This window comes from Clupea harengus, chromosome 12, assembly GCF_900700415.2.
Source record: "Clupea harengus chromosome 12, Ch_v2.0.2, whole genome shotgun sequence".
In the NCBI taxonomy this organism is placed as follows: domain Eukaryota; kingdom Metazoa; phylum Chordata; class Actinopteri; order Clupeiformes; family Clupeidae; genus Clupea; species Clupea harengus.
This window is the reverse complement of record NC_045163.1, coordinates 15,733,087-15,755,280: the sequence shown is the minus strand read 5'-3', so window position 1 is coordinate 15,755,280 and position 22,194 is coordinate 15,733,087. Positions and strand designations below refer to the sequence as shown.

The following is a 22,194-nucleotide window of genomic DNA, read 5'->3' as shown; positions in this document are numbered from 1 at the left end:
GTACTCAATTAGAAACCCAAAAGGTCCACTCGCCAAATTTCCCTTCAGTCCAGGGTCCGGAACAGTGACGGTCTAAATCCAAAAACATAACTCCAACAAAAACGTTCAAACTATGCACAAAAGGTGATGTGGTCTGGCTTTATTTGTGTGAAAGGTGACACCTTTTGTGTGCTTTAAACATAAAAGGTGTGAAGGCCAGGCAGAGGCACTGATGTAGTGTTCATTAGTGAGTGTGCTCCTGTATTTGTTTTTGACCATATTCATGGTTGAAAAGGCAGACTCACAACAGTATGTTGAGGTATGCACGCTCTTGTTGTGTGGCTGATCTACAGTAACTATTACACTGCATGTTGCTTGGTATGATGATTGCAGATGGTTTCTGGACCTTACCTCAGAGTTCTGGGGGTAATGTTGTTCGAAGTGTGCATGCTATGTTTCATAAGGACGTTTCACGTTACCACTTTTGACAAGGGCAACTGTCTCGTTGCAGATAAAACACATCGGTTTTGTGCTCCCCACAGGCAGCACAAATGCATACTTGTCAGTCCACTCTTTCTTAAATTCGCGATTTTTGCAATCAACTTTTCGTTTTTTTGTCGGGATTAGAGCACGCCATGATTTTCGTTGGCTGAGAAACCGTTCACAAATCGATCTGCCTGCGTTGTTGCCATTGACACACACAACCTGCGTGACCCACAGAGCTCGCGGCCAACATTGAGTGAGTGAGTTGTCATAGTGATGTTGTTATTACAGCTACTGATTGGACCTCTGGACCTCTGGATTGGACGAAGAAAGAACCCACATCAAGTAGGAAAAAAAATATATAGCGCGAAATCACGCACCAATAAAAACTCGCTTGGGTCATGATTCAATTAGAATGTTGATTTTGGCTTCGGTCCAAATTTGATTGCGTCTGGGTCCGGATCCGGACCGCGGTCCGCCTATTGAGTACCCCTGTCCTATTGTGTTACAATAGATCCCTACATGACAATTGATGAGCATAACCCAAAATAAGAGTTCTGGATGATGCTAAGGCAGCTATTTAAAAGTAAAGGAGAACAATTATGCCTATGATATTATGCTTCAAGTCATGGGCATTGCTGTTTCTACTACACTATGGGATTCACAAAATAGTTTCGACTGGCTTCTACCACTTCACCATGACTTCTTGTGATGTTGCCAACATCAATCTCCACACTTGTTGCAGACACGTCCCTATCCAGCCATGCCACTTGCCTGTTGCAATAGCTTGACATTAAGAAACAAGTGTAAAGGCCCTTTTATACTCGCTTTTACGTAGAAACGTCAAGGACATGGGCTGCAAACAATCCCATATTTACTGCCAGTGCAGTACAGTCTAAAGGCTAAGAATGTTACTTTCAATGTCACAGTCCATTCGAGGAGCCTTGAAACCCTATTAAAACACATACACATGGTTTAACTCTGTCTGGTGCTGTTGGCACAGCATTGCTGAAGAGAGTCGGTAATAGAGAAGCCCCAAGCAGCTGTCCTCCTGTCTTCAGGAAAGGCTTATGGACTGGATCCAGTCCTAGACCAAAGGTGTGCCATGATGCGCCAGAGATGGTGGGAGTTTTGGGATTTATCCCGCATCAGCCTGAGGCAAAACTATCCCTTGCAACTATCCCTACTATGCAATTTTGTGTTAAGCCACAGTAACAAAACAACAACAAACAAGGCTGACTGCTATCAGTTTTTTATTGCACAAACGACTCACTGCAACACACACGTGTTATATATGGAGGCGAGCAGTGGCGGCTCCTGAAAAAATTCTCAGGGGGGGGCAATTTTTTGGATAATGATTAAGGCGACCCATTCAGTAGGTACATAAAGCAGGACAATTGTATCTATTTGTTGTGAGCTGATTAACTCATACAGCAATACATTTTTGTCCAGTAGATGGCAGCACACAATAGAAAGATTTCCCCTCTAGCTACATAAGTTACAGGTGGAAAGCTATGTGTAACACTTGTTTACATACAATCTAAGATCTGGGCCATCAGAAGATTCTAGATGCTTTTCAGGTGCGCAGTCAATCACAACAAACAGGGTTTGATCAATTTCAGATTTTAGTGACAAATAATTATTTACATATATATACACAAGGCTCAACATTTAGAAAATGTAAAATAAAAACTTGCATCAAAATATCTCAATATCAAAACCTTAAATCAACTCAAACTCTTTATGAATTCCTATTTACTTAAGCAATATAGTACGAGTGCGAGTGGGGTAGGTAAGGGATATTCCCACGGGTGGTGTTCGGCCGTAGCCACGAGGCCGGAGGCCGAGTGGCGCAGGCAACAACACCCGTGGGAATATCCCTTACCTACCCCACTCGCACGAGTACTATATTGCTTTTATAAAACAATTTTATAGTCAACCAATTAACATTTAAACACGAAGTTATTGATTAAAACATGTTTATTTCGCCATTGTTTCTCCGCAACAAAAAAATAGTTCCATTGTCAACGTCTTTTGGAATTATAAGAACTTTGAATTAACGGTTATCGCTTAATTGTATCAACGTGCTATAGAATGTTTCATCGCGGAGTGATTTATTATTAGCTGTGAAAAGTCCGAGTTGGGATGTCCTGGGATATTCCAACTCATGGAACGTCTCTCGTCCAATCAGAAACAGCTAAATAATTCAATAGAACCCAATTGTTTCATAATCTATTATAATCTTATTTATCTCTATTTTATAATCTATTTGCTTCTTATTTGTTCTATTTTATTTATTTACAATAGTTAAATGTAGTTATCTTTAATATAAATTATATATATATATATATATATATATATATATATATATATATTAAGTATTTAATAAATAGTTAATAAATAAATAAATAAATAATTTAATTATCTAATAACGTTTTATCTAATTTGAATTCTCAAGCAAATCTTAACCTTAGTTCTTAACTTTATCGAATTCACATAACCCAACACAATTGTACAGGCTAGCAGTTCAACAGTAGCTTAACAAAATCGATATCCCATTTACAATACATACAATTAAAATCTTCAATCAATTAAATATGTTCAAAGTATCAGTGTGTTCATTCAGTGTCTTCTTTTAATAAAAAAAGAACAAGTAAAGTCTTACGTATCCGTGGAACTTCAGCTATCAAGCTATCAAACAGTTCTCAGTCAGTTAGACTGGATGTGGTGTGGTATCCGTATTTTTCTGTTGTTCGGTGGGAAGCTCGCCATCTAGTTGTCGTCGTTGTTGTTTTCAAGGAGTATTTAGTCAGTCAGTCAATATTCACTGTAGATCAGAGGTCTTCAACCGGGGGTCCGCGACCCCCAGGGGGTCCGCGGAGGTACTGCAGGGGGTCCGCCAAATGATTTCATCTGAAGCATTTTTCCCTCTTCAAAAAATGTACAACGTCCAAAAGACTACATAAACATAAACAGAACGTAAAAATTGCTTTCTATTCCTTAAAAATAATACATAGGCTACCCATGAGTCTTCACTCGATCATTTGATCATAATGGCAACATATGCACTTTTAGCTACATTTAGCTATCTGGTGCCAAAAGACGTTTACCTGCCATAACTATACAATTTGAAATAATTGATCGTTTTGTAATTTCTCGGAACAAAAGCTCCTCGTCAGACACCACTGATGGCGGTTCAGATGATCTACCTTCAGAGGATGCCAACATGAACAGCCAAAAGTGCAAACGGGAGAAGACACGTAAATATTCAGAGAATTATCTGAAGTTTGCCTTCACCTATAAAGAGACCGATGGTGAAGAATTAGCAGTGAGCGTGGTTTGCTCTTCCGTGCTATCAAACGAAACTATGAAACCATCAAAGCTGCAACGACACTCAAAGACAACCCATGCTCACTTGAAAGAAAAAAACATTTAATATTTCCCGTTTAAAATCTTTTGAGGGCCAGCAGACCTTGATGAGACAATCAGCCAAAGTGTGCGAGCTAGCTTTAAAAGCCTCTTATCAAGTTGCATTACGTGTCGCTCAGACCTAACAGCCATACATAATTGCGGAAAGTATAATATTGCCAACAGCTAGTGATATGTGCAAAACAATGTTTGGGAAGGATGAGTACGTAAAAAAACTGAAAAGCATCCCAATGCCCGCCCTATTGATGAATTGGCAGCTGATGTGAGGGCACTACTAGTCGCAAAACTCCCGAAGGCAGATTATTTTGCACTAAAATTAGATGAATCCACCGATGTGTCAAACGACGCTCAGCTTTTAGCTTTTTTGTGATTTGTCGACCAAAATGAGATGCAAGAGGAATTTCGATTCTGTAAGCAGCTGCCTGGAGGTAAAAAAAAAGTTTAGAGATTTTCAAAGTGATCGACATTTTTTTCCGTGAACATGATATACCCTGGCCAAAATGTGTTGCGCGATGTGCACAGACGGTGCAAGAGCCATGTATGACGCACTGCATGGTTCATAGGGAGAATGTTGTTGCCAAAGACATGAATGATGAATTCTCAAACGTCAGATCTCTCAATAGGTATGAGATATTTCATCCATACTTAAGCTTCTCAAGCTACTCAATTCTTTGTCCCTCCCTAATTGAATACAGAGTGACGGCTAACTGTAAGGGAGAAAAAATGTCAACAATAAACAGAATAAATTGAAACGAGTTGTGTGTCACAGATGATTTGTAATTCTGTTCAAACATGTGTAGGGGAGCGTGTGTGTGTGACTGACACTTAGTTCTAAATAAATTATATGAATATCAGGCCCAAATTTGTGGCGGCGGGGGTGGGGGTCCCTGCTCAGTGTCTCTCTCAGCCAAGGGGTCCTTGAGCTGAAAAAGGTTGAAGACCCCTGGTTTAGAGAGTACTGAGTACAGTGTCTGTCCAAGCAATACATGGGTTTTAGTGTGTCAGGAAGGCCGAGAGGTGACGCCGTAGGGCAAGGCTAACAGGCGCAGAGACACAGCTACAAGCCAAACAAACTAGTAGGAACATCAGTGTGCTCTACCAATCTCTTATCGTAGCTCTAGTCAGTCGTGTGCTGTTGGCCCAGGCCCAGGAACATACCATATATCTACTAAACCTGTGTGACCTCACAGTTGATGAACCACCTGCAGATAAACAAAACTAAACACATAAGGTGGACACACTGCAGACACCCTTTTAATGTGTACCATACAATGTAAGACAATTGCTATTGGTGACTGTCAGGGATTTGCAGGAAAGGACCCAATCGCAGACAAGATGCAGAGTTCAGGTTTTAATTTCAAAAAGGGTAAAGCACAGAAGATCCAAAAGGCAAAAAACTAAGAAATCCAAAACACACAAAAACACAGAAGAATCCCACTCCGGAGTCCAAAAACAGGCATGGCAAAAAAAACATCAAACTCGGAAGCACGGTAGAGAACGGATACAGGGAAGCACACACCTAAACAGGACAGAATCTCTCACCGTACAAAACTTGACGACCCAACACGGGACAAGGGACAGACTTAACTTAAATATCAGAAGGGGGAAAACCGGTAATGGAAAACAGGTGAACTAAACAAGGGGAATTAATGAGACACAGGAGAAACAAATCAGGCAAACAAACAGGGTTATGATTAGAGACAGGTGAGGGAAACACAATGGGAAACAGGTGAAGGCACACAAAGAAAACAAAGGAACATGTGTATGCAACATAACAAGTCCGTTATATTGTCTTTCGGCAACCAGAGGCCGCCAATGTGCCAAATCGTGGCAATGACTGCCACGATTCGTGACAGATGACTGTGACAGATGTGCCAGCATATTCCTTAATTTGGTCCTCAGTTGTCTCTCGCGGAGACTATAACCGAAGGCATGTAATGGGAGGCTCCTTTCCCAATTTTCTATGAATTACCTTTGACCATTTCGTTAACTTTTTAAATTACTAATTATTTTGAATAGTTTAAATCTAAGTTATTATTTTAAATGTGTGTTGTGGATGTGAGTTGTATTCTTTCTTATTTGTTTATAACTGCAACATTTAAGCCCAATTACTCTAAAAGGTTATTACTAGTGCTGTCAAGCGATTAAAATATTTAATCGCGATTAATCGCATTTATGTCATAGTTAACTCAAAATTAATCGCGATTAATCGCAATTTTTTATCTATTCTAAATGTCCCTTCATTTATTTATTTTTTCCATCATTTTATTTTTATTTTAATGCCCTTATCAACATGGAAAAGTGGATTGGCTTGCTTTATGCAAATGTTTTATTTTATTGAAAACCAACATTGCCAAACAGGGCGGTACAAAATAAGATTATAAAGTGCACATTTCAGGTAAACAAGGACTCTGCCTATAGTGCAGTTAAACCATGGCTTAATATTTTCTTTTTTTCAAGTTTGCTGGGAACATAGCAGTCAGGCCTCTTATTTCAGAAACAATGAATCGAACAGTTAGGTTACCAATAAAAGGTAAGCCTACTACTTCTTTGCTTTCAGCCAGCTGCCTGTTGACATTTTTAGACAACAGTGAAGCTCGCTTCTTTTGCACAACACAACTTTTAAAAGTAAACTTTCCATTCAGAAGCTTTTTATCATCCATTTTGCCGTATCGCGCTCACCAGTCAAACCGTAATGTTAGCCTACTACACAGTTTGCGAGGCCAAAAAGAACGTTCATCTAATAAAAAAATAAAATAAAAATCTCGCGATAAAAAAAATTACGCCGTTAAAATGGGTTTGCGTTAACGCCGTTAATAACGCATTTAACTGACAGCACTAGTTATTACAAATGTCAAACAACAAAACACTGTATATACAATTTAGATGTTGTAAACTATATATAAGCCTATATTTCATAGTTTACATCTAATTCATTTTATAATTCACATCCTGATTATTGCCTTAAGATCAAAGGCTAATATCCCTGGTGTGCTAACTACCTGTATGTTTGCCATTTCATTGAAGATCATAGTTTAAATGGACTAATTGTTTTATGTTGGCTTGCATTGTTATGCTGTATATAGGAATGTGAGAAGGTGAATTTCCTCCCTTCTCACTGGAGCAAGAAAAGGGCCTTTGCCCCTTTAAGACACTGACTCCCCCACCGTAATGGTTGGTTTCCGTGTTCCCCCACAACAATGGATGAGTCCAAGGACAATTGATTGGACTAATTTAGCCAAGTGGCCTGTGTTTTTAAAGGGTGCCTGATGAGAGGACTGGCGGAGAGAGACTTTGCTAAGAAAGGCATACGAAAGCACGGCTACAGAACTTTGGGGGAGAAACAGGTGCACTGCTTTCCCTGTTTACCCGAGTAAGGTGAAACAGTGCGTGTCTAGATGCGTGGACACTTTTAGCTGTGTTTTGTTCCCTTGTTTTGTATTGCTTGTTCTGTGTGCATTTCTTGTGTGCCTTGTCTCTGTACAATGTTTGTGTGCCTTGTGTTGTGCTAAGTGTATGTAGATATTTGTTTTCGATGGCCAGGTAATGTACTCTGTGTCAGGTTAGTGTCTGTGCCTAGATTGGGACCTGGCTTGGGCCGAACAGGTGCCTGTGATTGGACCTAAGTAGGACAAGCAGGTGCCCAGGGTGCATAGGACTGCAGTACCTGTGAGTACGGCCGGTATGTGTTTGTTTTATGGTTGGGCACATGTCTCGGGGTGCTAGAGCCCTTTGTAAATAAATGTGTGTGTGTATATATATATATATATATATTTTATGACCACCACCATCTCGTGCGCGGTTCTTCCACACTTCACCAGCCAGTCCAGTCGCCACATCCCCAAACAACGTGCGGTGACCGTCCAGTCCCTCACAGTAGGCTATTTAGATGAGTCTAGCTAAACTCTCTGCATTATCTATTTCTAACTTTTTAAAGTATTTTCTGTCATATGGTTTCTGCAGATTCAACAGACACAGTAAACTGGCCTCTATACAATCCTTACAATCCAACCATACAAAAATAACAACAAAAACAAGAATATTCAGATTCCATACATTTATTACATTGTGTACATAGTTACAGAATGGTCACAGTAATCTGGTTATTAATCCAAATGAAAGTGATTTGTGTTCAAAGGGTTTACTCTGCAGCCTCTTTGCCCTTGGAGAGAGAACACAGAAAATACATCCATTTCATTACATGTAAAGCCAAGAAATTATACACAACTTCACAAATTAAAAAACTAAAATGTGAAATATATGTTTTACCTTTCCACCATCGCGGCTCTTGGCCCTGAACTTGTTGACCTGGGACTCAGCAATGTCAGCACGCTCCTCAGACTCCTGCAGCTCATGCTGAACCTTCCTGCACTTGGACAGGTGGGTGTTGGCTTGTTCCTCCTATGTTAAGTAAATGTGTTCATTGAATATACAATATAATATATATTGAATATAAATTCTGTTTTTAAACCAAACCAAACATGTTAATCTTGTAATAAAAGGGCCAAGTGAGTTTTTCCAGCATATGAGATAAAAAAAATAAAAAATAAATACTCACAGCTTCCTCAGCCTGCCTCTTATAGGCCTTGACCTTCAGCTGCAGTTTGTCAACCAGATCCTGAAGTCTGGTAACATTCTTCTTGTCCTCTTCAGTCTAAAGAGAAAATAAAGTGTATCAAACCCTGTTTTGTCCTCTTAAGAGTTTGACAGTCAAAAGAGAGTGAAAAGAGATTTTGGTACCTGGAAGGTGAGCTCCTTGACTCTCCTCTCATACTTGCGGACTCCCTTGACAGCATCAACAACACGTCTCTGTTCAGCCTCAAGTTCATTTTCCACTTCACGAACCTTAACACGAAGAATATTTACATGTATGACAACATTCTCTAACAGTGTATGATTTTTGGGAAGTTTGTTCACTTGTATATTTTGTTGCCTACCCTAGACTCTAGTTTCTGGAGTTGTTTCTTGCCACCCTTCATAGCGAGGTTCTCAGCCTCATCCAGGCGGTGCTGCAGATCCTTGACAGTGACTTCCAGGTTCTTCTTCATCCTCTCCAGATGACCACTGGTGTCCTGCTCCTTCTTCAGCTCCTCTGCCATCATGGCAGCCTAAATAATGGTAAAATAATGAGTTTCAAACACAAACTACATATTTACTTCTGAATATACCCAATTTCAAAAGAAGACACTACTTACATCCGTGATGGCTTTCTTGGCCTTCTCCTCAGCATTTCTTGCTTCCTGGACGATGTCATCAACTTCACCTTGGACCTGAACAAAGTCAGCCTCAAGCTTCTTCTTGGTGTTTAGCAGACTTGTGTTCTAGTGTGGAGAAAGAAACAACCTTGGTTATATTTTTCACGCTGAAACTGTTTGTTTTACGTATCTTACGTATTTTACGTTTTTTATTCTCTACCTGAGAGTGCAGGAGGCCAACACGCTCACTGGCATCAACCAGCTCCTGCTCAGCCACTTTGCGGCCTCTCTCTGTCTGCTCCAGGGCAGCTCTCAGCTCCTCAATCTCTGCCATCATCAGGCCGTTCCTGCGCTCCACCATGGCAGCCTGCTCCCTCATGTCTTCCTGTCCTCTGATAGCATCATCAAGGTGCAGTTGGGCATCCTAACAGAAAAAACATGAAAAGAGATACTTATTGTACATCCAACAGAATAGTAATGCAGGTTACCTTAGACCACAAAGGATCCTACTAATCCATACTAGTATCAGCATTACTGACCTTGAATTGAACCTGCACATTTTTCAGTTGTTTCTGAGACTCAGCAGCCGCGCGGTTAGCGTGGGCCAGCTGAATCTCCATCTCATTGAGGTCTCCTTCCATCTTCTTCTTGATTCTCAGGGCATCATTCCTGCTCCTGACCTCAGAGTCCAGAGTGCTCTGCATGGAGTCAGTCACCCTCTGGCTGTTCCTCTTAATCTGCTCCATCTCCTCATCCTTCTCTGCAAGCTTCCTGTCAATCTCACCCTTGACCTGGTTCAGCTCAAGCTGGACACGGAGAATCTTAGACTCCTCATGCTCAAGAGTTCCCTATTAATATGACAAAATAAACAGGATTTAACCTTATGATCAATTACGTGATTTCTGAGGAGTTACTTATGGTGTATAAAACGCCTCTATCCTTTTGGATTTGGTTTACCTCAGCCTCTTCGAGGGCAGTCTGGATCTCTGCCTTCTCAGACTCAACAGCTTTCTTGGCCTTCTCCAGCTCATGAATGCTCTTTCCAGTCTCACCCAGCTGCTCAGTCAGGTCGGAGATCTCCTCTGTAGGCGTAAAGTTAAAATACTATAAATATTCATCTACCCTGCAGGACAGTTAAAATATTATTTTTAACATACTTTCAATGTTCCTGAATATAGGTGCAAGCTATTAGTCTTTTTGTTCATCTTCACTCACGTTGGAGGTTCTTGTTCTCCCTCTTCAGAGTCTCTAGTTGGTCAAGGGCCTCTTCATAGGAGTTCTTTATCTTGAACAGCTCAGTGCTGAGAGATCGAGCCTCTTTCTGGGCACCCTCCAGCTCTGCCTGACCCTCTTCATACTTCTGCTTCCATTCTGCCAGGACCTTTGAGAAACATTCTGTGTCTTACAAAAGATTTGCATACAACTTTTCCTCAATTTCCCCATCTCAATAATGTATAAGAGATATTACCTTGTCAAAGTTTCTCTGCTTCTTGTCAAGGTTGGCAGCCAGACCATTGGCTCTCTCCACATCAACCATGAGGTCCTCAACCTCACCCTGGAGTCTCTGCTTTGTCTTCTCCAGAGAAGCACACTTGGAGTTCATAGCCTCAATTTGCTCCTCAGCCTCCTGTAGACGCTGGGCAAGCTTTTTCCTGATAATGCAATCGATTTAAGTTAGAGGACGTGGACAGGTTTTAGTAGACAACATAACAATCCACACCCACATTCTATGTGTTTCTTTGCCTGTTTGGTACATACTTGGACTCCTCAAGCTCTTCAGTGCGCTGGATGGCATCAGTTTCATACTTGGTCCTCCACTGAGCAACCTCGCTGTTGGCCTTGGACATGCCACGCTGCAGCTCAGTCTTTGCCTCTTGCTCTTCCTCAAACTGCTCCCTCAGAAGGTCACAGTCGTGGCGTGCAGACTGAACAGCGTGGGCCAGGGCATTCTTGGCCTGTTTGTGAATAAGTATTTATAGTCTTAAATGGATGCACAAGATGCCAGTAATCTAAAGTAGTAGTCGGTTACTTATGTAATATTCTTTACCTTGACCTCTTCTTCATTCAGCCTTTTGAGTTCCTCAATTTGCTGAGTGTATGCCTGTTTGCTTCTGGTCAGCTGAGAGACCAGGGAATCTTTCTCCTCCACCTGACGGCCAAGCTCACCTGATGAAAAATGTAAGTTTCATGTCTGGGCGATAAACAGATTAAAACAATAGAGAAACTAGAGAAACATGCCCTCTATTTTTACCATTCTCAGTCTGAAATCTTGCTCTTTGAGCACTGAGGTCATTGAGCTGGCGAGCACCCTCATCACTCTTGGCCTTGACCTCACTAAGTTGGTCCTCAAGGGTGCGGCACATCTTCTCCAGATTTCCCTGTTTGTAAAAGTAAAATTAATAAGCAACACAAAAGTCAGAAATGTTTGTGGCAATTATTACCATTTTACTTGACAGCACTGAATATGTACCTTTTGTATCATTGTTTGCCGTATGATATTGTTTGTAGTTAGAGTTAGCTAGAACATTAGGTATACATGGCACAAACCTTAGCTTTAGCGACTGCCTCCATATTGCTGGAGAGATCATCAATCTCCATCTTGTATTCACTCTTCTCCTTCTCAAGCTTCTGCTTGACACGCTGGAGGTTGTCGATCTGCTCTCCAAGCTCGGCGACGCTATCAGCCTGCTTCTTGCGAAGAGCTGCAGCAGTGGCTTCATGCTGCAGAGTGGACTCTTCCAGGTCACGACGCAGCTTCTGGAACTCAGCCTCACGCTTCTTGTTCATCTCAATTTGAGCAGCAGTGGCACCACCAGCCTCCTCAAGCCTCTCACTTATCTCTTCAAGTTCCCTGGAGAGATCAGCTCTCTGCTTCTCAACCTTAGCACGAGCTGCACGCTCAGCCTCAATCTCTTCTTCCAATTCTTCAATGCGGGCCTATTGGTTGTTAAAAAGAAATAAGTGATACTAAGAAAGACCAGGCAGATGATAATAAACACTATTTGGTACTGAAGATGTGAAACAAACCTGAAGCTCCTTGATCTTTTTCTGGAGCTGAGCACCCAATGATTGTTCATCCTCAATCTTGCTAAGGAGCTGGCTTGTTTCAAAGTCCTTCCTGTTTAATTGTAAAATAAAATATTTGTTAATGGCTGCTTATACAAAAAAGGACTAAAAAAGGAGTACATGTTTGCATGAATCATTAGTTGCTAATAGAATTCTAAATTACTTCTTCAGCTTCTCATCAGACTGCTGCTTGTCATTCTCCAGATCCATGACACTCTCCTGGGACAGTTTCAGGTCACCCTCAAGCTTTCTCTTAGCTCTCTCAAGGTCCATGCGGAGCTTCTTTTCTTGCTCCAAGGAACCCTCAAGCTGCAGATACAAAGCATAAAGTAATTAAGTAGCACAATGATATATGTGCTTTTCTTTACACAGACAGGCCCTTAACTCACATCATCCACTTGCTGTTCAAGCTTAGTCTTGGCCTTGGTCAGAGTGTTGACTTTATCTTCCTCTGCCTGGAGATCATCAAGAGTCTGCTGGTGGGCCTCTTGGAGGGATTTCTTCTCCTTTGTCAGTTTAGCAATGGACTCATCCTGAGAGGCCATCTCCTCTGTCAGGTTCTTGACCTGCACATAGAAAGTTTTATGTTAGTGTTCAGTGTATCTCAGATGCCTTCATTTCAATAGACTACATTGATGTTCGGCCCTTCATAAATCCCAACCTTGTTCTCAGTGGCATGTTTCTCCTTCTCCACTTTGGCCAAGGTCAGCTCCAGATCATCAATGTCCTTCTTGAGCTCAGAGCACTCATCCTCCAGTTTCCTCTTCTTGGCAGTCATCTCAGCATTGATTTCCTCTTCATCTTCCAGTCTTTCGGTTGTCTCCTTGAGTTTGGCCTCAAGCTGGATCTTACTCTTGATCAGACCCTCACACCTCTCCTCAGCATCATTGAGAGTCTCAGATCCCTAAAGTAAATATAGGATGAAAGGATGAAATCTGATTTGTATTGAAAAAATTATTCTCAGACAAGTTAGTAATGTGAATATTGCAATGATGAAGAATTGTTACCCGTGTACAGTTATACACTTACAGATGATACTTGCAGCTGCAGGTCATTCCTCTCTTGCACAATAGACACCATCTTCTCCTCAAGCTCCTTCTTCCTGGCTTCAACCTTTGCAAATCTGTCTTTGAGTTTTGCATGGTCCTCCTTCAGGCTAACCAGCTCCTTCTCAGATTCAGCACTCTTAAGCAGAGGCTTGATCTTGTAGTAAACCTTCATCCATGGCCAGTGTTTGACATTCATGAATGAGCGGATATTGTACTGGATGGTGAAGATTGCATCTCTACAAAAGAAGCAGTGGTTGTGAAATCAATACTTCTGTTTACTGTGTAGACAGTGTTATAATCTTCTCTGCCATATTTGAGATAAATAAAAATAATTTAACACACGCAAATGCATTTATTATTTAGTAGGGAGAATTGAATTCATACTACTCATACTATAGCAACATGTAAAATGTCCTAATCCTTGTGAAAAAAAATATTACCTTCTTTCCATCATCTTGATAAACTCCTTCCTCATCAGGTATGCACGAAAGAGAGCCTGGGTCATAGTGACCAGGGCAAGCAGTTTTTCATCACGCATCTCCTCAAGTGTACCCAGTAGACCAGCTTTGAAGAACACCTGAAAGATAAAGGAAAATATGTGTATCTGGACACAGAAAAAGCCATGCTCCTGACTGTACTTATGACCAACAGATTATAGATGAGCAAGAAACCTCTCTACCTTAGTGTGTCCAAACTTATACTGGGTGTGATCAACATCAATGGATCCCAAGAGCTTCTCAGCAGCCTTCTTGTTATCGATAAACTGACCCTCAGGGATAACACTGGCATTCAGCACTTTGTATCTGTAGTTAATAATAAAAAAATACATTATTGTCCCCATATAATATATATATATATATATATATATATACTGTATATATACTGTATATATATATATGAAGTGTGTTTTATAACGTATTGCTGTCTTTGTTCACCTCTGCTTGAAGTCAGCATATTGGATTCTGCTTGGGAAACCCTTTCTACAGATTCTGATACCCTCCAGTACACCATTACACCTGAGCTGGTGGATGACCAGGAAGTTCTGCATAAGACCTGTCAAAATACAAATCAGTCAATTTTCAAGGAAATACAAGGCGTGGAATGAAAGACAATCCTTCACCACCAAAAGGCTTTTACCTGGTTTCTTGATTTCATTTGGAATTAGGCAACGCACAAAGTGAGGATGGGTGCTCCTCAGGTTGGTCATCAGTTTGCCCAAGTTCTCCTGTTGAAGGAGTTTTGTTTAGTTTGGTTCAGATACAATTATTGACTGATTGATTGATTGATCATTTTCTTTTTGATATTAAAGTGCATACCCTGAACTGTGAGGAAACAGTCTGCATGGAGCCACCCTTCTTCTTACCACCCTTCTTACCACCACCACTCTCTGTTGACATACAAATGATGAATTCAGTAATTACATATAACTAATACAATGGATATTTCTGTATTTGCTTTTCAATTTCATATCGTTTTTTTGTTACCCTCAACATCAGCTGGGTACAGGGTAGGCAGCAGTTTGACTGCTGACTTTTGGTACAGCTGCACAACAGAGTCGTTCAGTGGATCCTTGTTCTTCTCCAGCCAACCAGTAACATTGTAGTCCACAGTGCCGGCATAGTGCACCAGGGAGAAGTGAGCCTCAGCTTTGCCTTTGGCAGGCTTGGGCTTCTGGAAGGCATTGCTCTTGCCAAGATGCTGGTCATACAGCTTGTTCTTGAAAGTGGTGTCAGAAGCTTTGGGAAACATGCACTCCTCTTCAAGGATGGCAAAGATGCCCATGGGCTGTTGAAGAAAATAATTGGCTTAGTTTTAAAAATGGATATAATGTAAAACTTTTATTTTAGTTAAATAACTAAGTGATAGTTACTTTCTCAATAAGTTCAATGCAAGCAGCCAAGTCCATGCCGAAGTCAATGAACTCCCAGATAATGCCCTCTTTCTTGTACTCCTCTTGCTCCAGAACGAACATGTGGTGATTGAAGAACTGTTGCAGTTTCTCATTGGTGAAGTTAATACACAGCTGTTCCATGCTGTTGTACTGTGTTGGAGAGATATTATACATTATTTGAGACCAGATAACTTCAGTGACAAAAAAATGCATAATATTGGCTAAAAATATTAAATGTTGTCCTCACATCGAAAATCTCAAAGCCAGCGATATCCAGCACACCAATGTAGAACTGCCTTGGCTGCTTGGTTTCCAACATCTGGTTGATACGAATGACCATCCACAAGAACATTCTCTCATAGATAGACTTGGACAAGGCATTCACTGAGTTTTTGACCTAAAACAATATATACAAATGTGTTAAGTATCCCTGATTCAGTCAATATGTACTAATAATAATATCAGGAAATAATATCTTACTTATGAGTAACACAGTACCTGTTGCACAGTTTGACCCTTGGTGACAAACTCATTTCCTACTTTAACCCTTGGGTAACACAGAGCCTTCAGCATATCAGCAGAGTTCAGGCCCAGGAGGTAACCGACTTTGTCAGCATCTATAAATGACAAAGCATTTAATTATTTGTTATTTGTATCAACTTGGTGCTCTCTGAGTTTTAAGTTAAGTTAATAATGGAGTATAACATAAAGTGGGAGCTGAACATAAATAAATCAACTGAGAAAATACATGGTAGCCAATTGCTCTTGAAGCTAACCTGCATTAAGTCTTCATTTTAGACTAGCATGTCATTTATTCATTTCTTTAAATAAACATAGATATTTGAAATAACTCTCTTATCCTGTCTCATTAATGTTGTAGCTTATGATCTGGGTTGAAACAATATTAATATAGTCTAGTGTAAATGCTTACATGTGAATGTAAATGTTGAGGTTGAAGTATCAGTTTGACATGTTTGTCTTCATTGGAACCGAGAATCGTGAAACCTACCCTCAGTGCCATCAGGCTCAGCCTGCTCCTCACGCTGCTTCTGCTTGAATGTCATGTTGCCATGATGGAGCACAGCACCAGTTAGCTTGTAAATGGTGACTTTCTCCTCTCCAGTGAAACCCAGGATGTCAATGGCATCCTGCAATTACATGCATAAATGCAGATTAAGCGCATCATTATTTTTAATCATTAGTGTTTTTAAGAATGTCATTCTCATTGTATTTATTGAAATTCAAGAAAAACTCATGGATATCTCACATCTGTGGCGTCCAACTCTTCGTTGTCATTAATGCTGGCCACAGCGATCTGACCCTGACTGCACATGGGAAAGTCATAGGGGTTGTTTGTGATGAGGCACATTTCTGTAGAGGGAGAAAACAATAATTTGTTGTTGCAAATTCATAATTACATGTAATGTTTTTTGATTATTGGTTGAAAATAATAACCCTACCAATAATCTCAGGCTTGTGGTTGGTCATCATCTGGAAGAAGATGTGGTAGCCTCTCTCATCAGGAAGCTGGAATGTCACTCTAGACTTCTCCAGCAGGTCTATTTAGGTAGGGAAGAATATATTTAAATTTGACAAAATTAAGGCAGCAATAATGAAACATTTTTACAAACACAGGATAATTATACTTACAAGTCTCAATATCAGCACTAGCCAGTTTTCCAGATGTGCCAAAATGAATTCTGATGAATTTACCCTGTTTAAGATAAAATTATATCGTAAGAAATGTATTCTAATGAATAACTACAGAACTGAGGCCGGAGTTTAAATGACAAATGAACTTACGAAACGGGAGGAGTTGTCATTCCTCACAGTCTTGGCATTACCATAAGCCTCCAGCAGTGGGTTGGCAGCAATAATCTGGTCTTCAAGAGAGCCCTGCAAGTGGAAGAAACATTCAAGGAATATGTTGTTATGAAGAGAATGTTTGTGTTGCTTTATGATAATTAGCACATAAATGTGTAAGGGGTCTGACCTGCATCTTCCCAGGCACTGCCTCCTTTTTCTTGTCACCACCACCACTGACTGCAATTGTTGCAAAGTACTGGATGACACGTTTGGTGTTCACAGTCTTGCCAGCACCAGATTCTCCGCTAGATCAAACAGAAGATATTGCAATTTTTCAGACCACAATTAAAAGAGTGCCACAGGGTTATGTAGAAGATAATGTAAAGTTTTAGGTCATGCATTGACACTTACGTAATCAGGACAGACTGGTTCTCCCTGTCTGTGGGATAAAATGGAGTTTTAGATAAATTAATCACTTACATTTTTTATCAAATTAGTTCATGAACAAATATGTAATTCAATCATATTATTCAGTAGCTTTTAAAATGAAAGCTTACCTTGGAGCATGAACTGATAAGCATTGTCAGAGACAGAGAAAATGTGTGGTGGGGCCTCAATACGCTTCTTGCCTCTGTAGGCCTCCACCACTTCTTGGTCATACACAGGGAGCCACTTGTAGGGGTTCACAGTGGCACAGAAAAGTCCAGAGTATGTCTGAAACAGGGAATAACGTACATTAGTCCAATTATGTTGTGAATTAGGTGAAGAGGTTTTTCCTTCTTTTTATTTTCAGAAAAAGCAAAAATCGTACGTAAATCATCCATGCGGCATAACGCTCTTTGAGGTTATACAGGACAGAGGCTTCATTGAGGTGGGTCATCATGGCCATGTCCTCAATTTTGTCGAACTTGGGAGGATTCATGGGGTAAACCTCATCCTCTTTAACTGTTTTTTCCTGAAGTAAATATATAAATACAACTTATTATGCATCAACATTTCATTCAACAATCCTCTTTATATTGTTTTAGCTTGGCTAAATGTACTGCACCTCCTTGGTGTCAAGAACTTCAACGACAACTTTGCCGCCATCTCTGCTCTTGATGGTACCCTTCAGGTACAACTCCACCTTGTCAGCTACAAAGCAAGCTGACTTGGCATCAAAGGGTATGGTTTGGGCCTCAAGCCTCTCCCTCTCAGGCTTACGGAGGTAAATGGCAGCCTTGCCATAAGAGGCCATTTCTGCGTCCCCCATGGTTGCAGGTTACTGTATGAATGAAAGGGATTATAAAAATGCATTTAAAAAAAGAATAGTGTACAACAAAGGCTAGAAGTAATTATTATAAACGGCCATCTCTCCGTCCCCCATGGTTGCAGGTTACTGCATAGATCAGAAGCATTTTTTAAACTAAGACCTCTACATAAAGGGCAACAATTAACAATGACAATCCAGTCAGTAGACAAACACTAAGAAACATGTAACAAGGACAAACATAGCAATCTGAACCATTTTTTGTCTTATCTGCTATTCTTAGACTATGCCATTTTTATTTTTATTTCCATTCCGATTGAATGAAATCATTCATAATGAATGTATACTGTCACTTAGCAGCTTTTTCCAATGAAATGAATGATCCACAGGCTGCGCGTGGACCTTCATGAATCAACACTTCACACATTTCAGGTGTCCTATATGAGGTCCCTGTATGGAAATGACACTATGTCACAAGTTCAGTTATCTGTTCCTAAATTCATATTTATATTCATCAACATGCTGAGTAAATCAGTGTGTTCTTATTCGCTCTTATACTGGTATACTTTGATTTGATGAGAATATGTCATCTGTCTCTCTTTATCACTATGACTAGTTCAAAACACACTTACCTTTTCTGTTCCCCAAACCGGATGAAGTTCTTGATGTTGTTGAAGCTTCTAAAATAAAAGTCAAAGTTAGAAAGTTAAACATGAGGTATGAGTAAATGTGATATATAGTAAAAATGACTTTACAAGTCTTTTTACAAGTCAACTATTATCTTAGAGTTAAAAGTCAGTGTTTGCCATCCAACTACTGCTTGAGCCTTTTCCTGACCAGTGACTAGAGAAGCAAGTGACTTACTGCACACTGGAACCCCCTGGTCTTCTGCTGCCTTCACTGCTCCCCTGCAGCTCCTTATATCGGCTATTTTCTGACTATTTTCAGCAGGGCCCTTATTAGGCAAGACGTGATTGATAGATGTGGTTTGATATATTTAACCATTACCTCACGCTTGTTGTCCCAAGATTGTTGGTTTACTACTATATTTTACTAAATCAGAAGAGACAAGAATGAATGTTTGATGTGATTCCTAGCTAGAATGAGAATGAACAACTGATAGGTGAAAATTCACACTCAAGTTATCTCAGGACTCCGGAGTTGTAGAGTATATTTATTCAATAACACTTGCAATCGGGCTCACTCACAGCACAGGGATGAAAGTGAAGCAATTTCACTCACATCGCACAGGGTTTATAAACTTAGGATTAATCTAATTTATCTAACTCTGTATCTAACTCTGACGCCATAAATCTTTCTAACGTCAGCAAGAATAGCCACGCTCGACTAAAGGTCCCTTTGTGTCATCCTAACTGCTGAGATGCAAGGATGACATTTTTATGCAGGGTTGAACAATCACAGTTCGACCCACCTTATCACCTCTGAGCTCAACCAAACATAGACAAGAGGTTCCTTCACTTGCGCATGTAGATCTTACACATATGCAGACTAAGTGGCGCCAGTACACACACAGGAACACAGAAAAGCCATGTTCCTGCTTACATAAGCACATGATTCATACAAAGTAATTATTAATACAAGGCACTTGATTAATACATTCTTAAGTCATTAACAGTGTTTGGAAATTATCTCCATCAACTGACGTATTTTGTCCATAAACAGACTAGTATAAACAGATAGTATTTTTGCAGTCAATATTAAACATTACTTAAGTTAGCCTCTGCATAGAACGACTTGCTCGCTGCAAATTGCAAAGTTTCTGTTTTATGATTACCAACTGTAACATAAAAGCAGTAACATGTTTTATGTTACAGGTGTTACAAAAAAACAATATTCCCTTTAGTATGCTTCCTGAGTTTTGTGACCTTTTCTAGAGGAAGCATGTGAATCTGTTAGGGGTGTTTCTTCTGGTGACTTTTCAAGTATGCTCAACCCGCTTCCAACTCCATAGCTGAAACATATCAATAAATCATTCTCATATTTATTTCAGTGTGTGATACCTCATTTATGTTGAAGACCAAACTGCTGTGTTGCATTTCCCTAGTGTAGTAATTTCACCACTTTTGCAACCTATAATCACCCACGATGTAGGCTGTTGCAATCATATATGTCAGCATTGGCATTCTTTGCCTTAATGTCACAATGATGACGTGTGGATATACTTGCAAAAACTGTTCAATTAGCAAACTTGTTGTACAAAGGTGATGCTGAAGAGACTTAAAGGAGGGGACCAAAATATGTACTTTTAGTGAGGATCAGACTAGTCAGACGAATTGGCATTTTCTGATGCAATGACCATGGCTGTAAAGAACCATGGCTGGACAGCAGGCATAATGAGAGAATGCAATTAGGTATTCTAAAAGAATGTCTTATATACACATATGCAGACATAGGTATTATAATTGAGCCCAATGGTCACGGTCATCAGCGTCAAGAGTCTGCCAAATAAAGTTAAACTTATGTACAAGAGTGAAGAATGAAGAAGAAGGAAGCTTGTATGAACAAAATACCAATAACTACAAAGGACCTTTAACGGTTGCTGTTTACTATTAGGAGGAAACTCAAGTTTGAAATAGCGGGTTTAAAAATATTTAAGTTTTAAACTTCTTCAGGTAAAGACAAACAAGATGTTTGTTCCATCTCTGTGTTATGGGGAGATTTTGACCTTGCCTGCAGTAGCAACACACTCACAACATGATAGGAAAAGTCACTCAGGTGTCATGGGTCAAATTGATAAGATCTTGTGAAGCCTCACTTTTTGTTTTATTAGTAATAATTGTATTGTTATTTATTATTTATGTTAAAAGGTTGATGTTTTGAGATCAAGGGCTCCAATGCTCCTAACAATGCTGGCCAGCCCTGGAGATTCTTGCAACACAGGACAGCTGTCTTTCTCAAAGACACAACCTTGACCAGCAACATTAGCCAGAGATTCCTAAAATAAGCATCCCTGTGTCACAGCTGGTAGTCATTGAAGATAAGCTTCAGCATTTGTTAAATACCATTTGTTAACTGTAAAAATAGCGTTTTAATTGCATTGAGAGCCGGTATGTCCAATATGGCCGTGATGCTGGATGTGATGAGGAATACCACTGTATATATTCAATTATAAATTGCCTTGAGAAAGAAGGTAGACGTACACTAATTGTAACTGTGTTCTCTTATTGTGTTACAATAGATCCCTACATGACAGTTGATGAGCATAAAACAAAATAAGATCCCCCTGTTCAGCACCCAGTTCTGTATGATGCTCAGGCAGCTATTTAAAAGTAAAGGAGAAAAATTATACTTATGATATTATGCTTCAAGTCATGGGCATTGCTGTTTCTACTACACTATGGGATTCACTAAATTGTTTCCACTGGCCTCTCCCACTTCACCTTGACTTGGTGTGATGTTGCCAACATCAATCTCCACACTTGTTGCAGAAACACGTCCCTATCCAGCCATGCCACTTGCCAGTTGCAATAGCTTGACGTTAAGAAACAAGAGTCAAGGACATGGGTTGCAAACAGTCCCAGATTTACTGCCAGTGCAGTACAGTCTAAAGGCTAAGAATGTTACTTTCAATGTCACAGTCCCTGTGAGGAGCCTTGAAACCGTATTAGAACACATACACATGGTCTAACTCTGTCTGGTGCTGTTGGCACAGCATTGCTGAAGAGAGTCGGTAATAGAAAAGCCCCAAGCAGCTGTCCTCCTGTCTTCAGGAAAGGCTTGTGGACTGGATCCAGTCCTAGACCAAAGGTGTGCCATGATGCGCCAGAGATGGTGGGAGTTTTGGGATTCATCCAACATCAGCCTGAGGCAAAACTATCCCGCTCCCTATGTAGATATGAAGGGCTCATTCTAAGCTAATGACACAATGATTTATAGTTACAGGTAATTGTACAGACATACAGTAAACTTATAGGAAAAGCTGTCCTTTTAAAAATGTATAGTGCATATCTAAGTCTAGCCATGCTATTAATTTGATTTGCTGTTTAGCTGTTCTAAATCTTGTTTTGTAGATTCAATGGTAGTACT

At 40.1% G+C, this 22,194-nt stretch overlaps 1 protein-coding gene across 1 annotated transcript; it reads right to left on the bottom strand.

Moving 5' to 3' along the window:
* Window positions 1-8,286: 8,286 nt before the first annotated feature.
* LOC116222969 (myosin heavy chain, fast skeletal muscle-like) lies at window positions 8,287-18,150 on the bottom strand. Its single transcript, XM_042709330.1, has 37 exons — window positions 17,947-18,150; window positions 17,710-17,853; window positions 17,456-17,612; window positions 17,310-17,337; window positions 17,086-17,203; window positions 16,896-16,988; window positions 16,743-16,806; window positions 16,553-16,651; window positions 16,360-16,463; window positions 16,102-16,240; window positions 15,591-15,709; window positions 15,340-15,489; window positions 15,072-15,242; window positions 14,686-14,986; window positions 14,518-14,588; window positions 14,339-14,426; window positions 14,137-14,254; window positions 13,881-14,004; window positions 13,642-13,778; window positions 13,182-13,437; window positions 12,814-13,056; window positions 12,542-12,718; window positions 12,316-12,461; window positions 12,114-12,204; window positions 11,634-12,023; window positions 11,338-11,464; window positions 11,134-11,252; window positions 10,845-11,041; window positions 10,555-10,738; window positions 10,302-10,467; window positions 10,044-10,168; window positions 9,626-9,934; window positions 9,307-9,510; window positions 9,087-9,212; window positions 8,829-8,999; window positions 8,632-8,736; window positions 8,287-8,545 (listed from the first exon to the last, which is right to left on the bottom strand). Exons 1-37 carry the CDS (start codon window positions 18,148-18,150, stop codon window positions 8,357-8,359), a joined length of 5,754 nt encoding a protein of 1,917 aa, XP_042565264.1. The 3' UTR covers window positions 8,287-8,356.
* Between the last annotated feature and the right edge of the window lie 4,044 nt (window positions 18,151-22,194).

Coding starts and splice junctions, on each gene's coding strand:
- LOC116222969 (XM_042709330.1), bottom strand. CDS start 18,150: ATGGGGGACGCAGAAATGGCCTCTTATGGCAAGGCTGCCATTTACCTC. Junction 10,739..10,844: donor GAAGAGCTTGAGGAGTCCAA/GTATGTACCAAA, acceptor TTGCATTATCAG/GAAAAAGCTTGCCCAGCGTC. Junction 10,468..10,554: donor AGCAGAGAAACTTTGACAAG/GTAATATCTCTT, acceptor TGTTTCTCAAAG/GTCCTGGCAGAATGGAAGCA.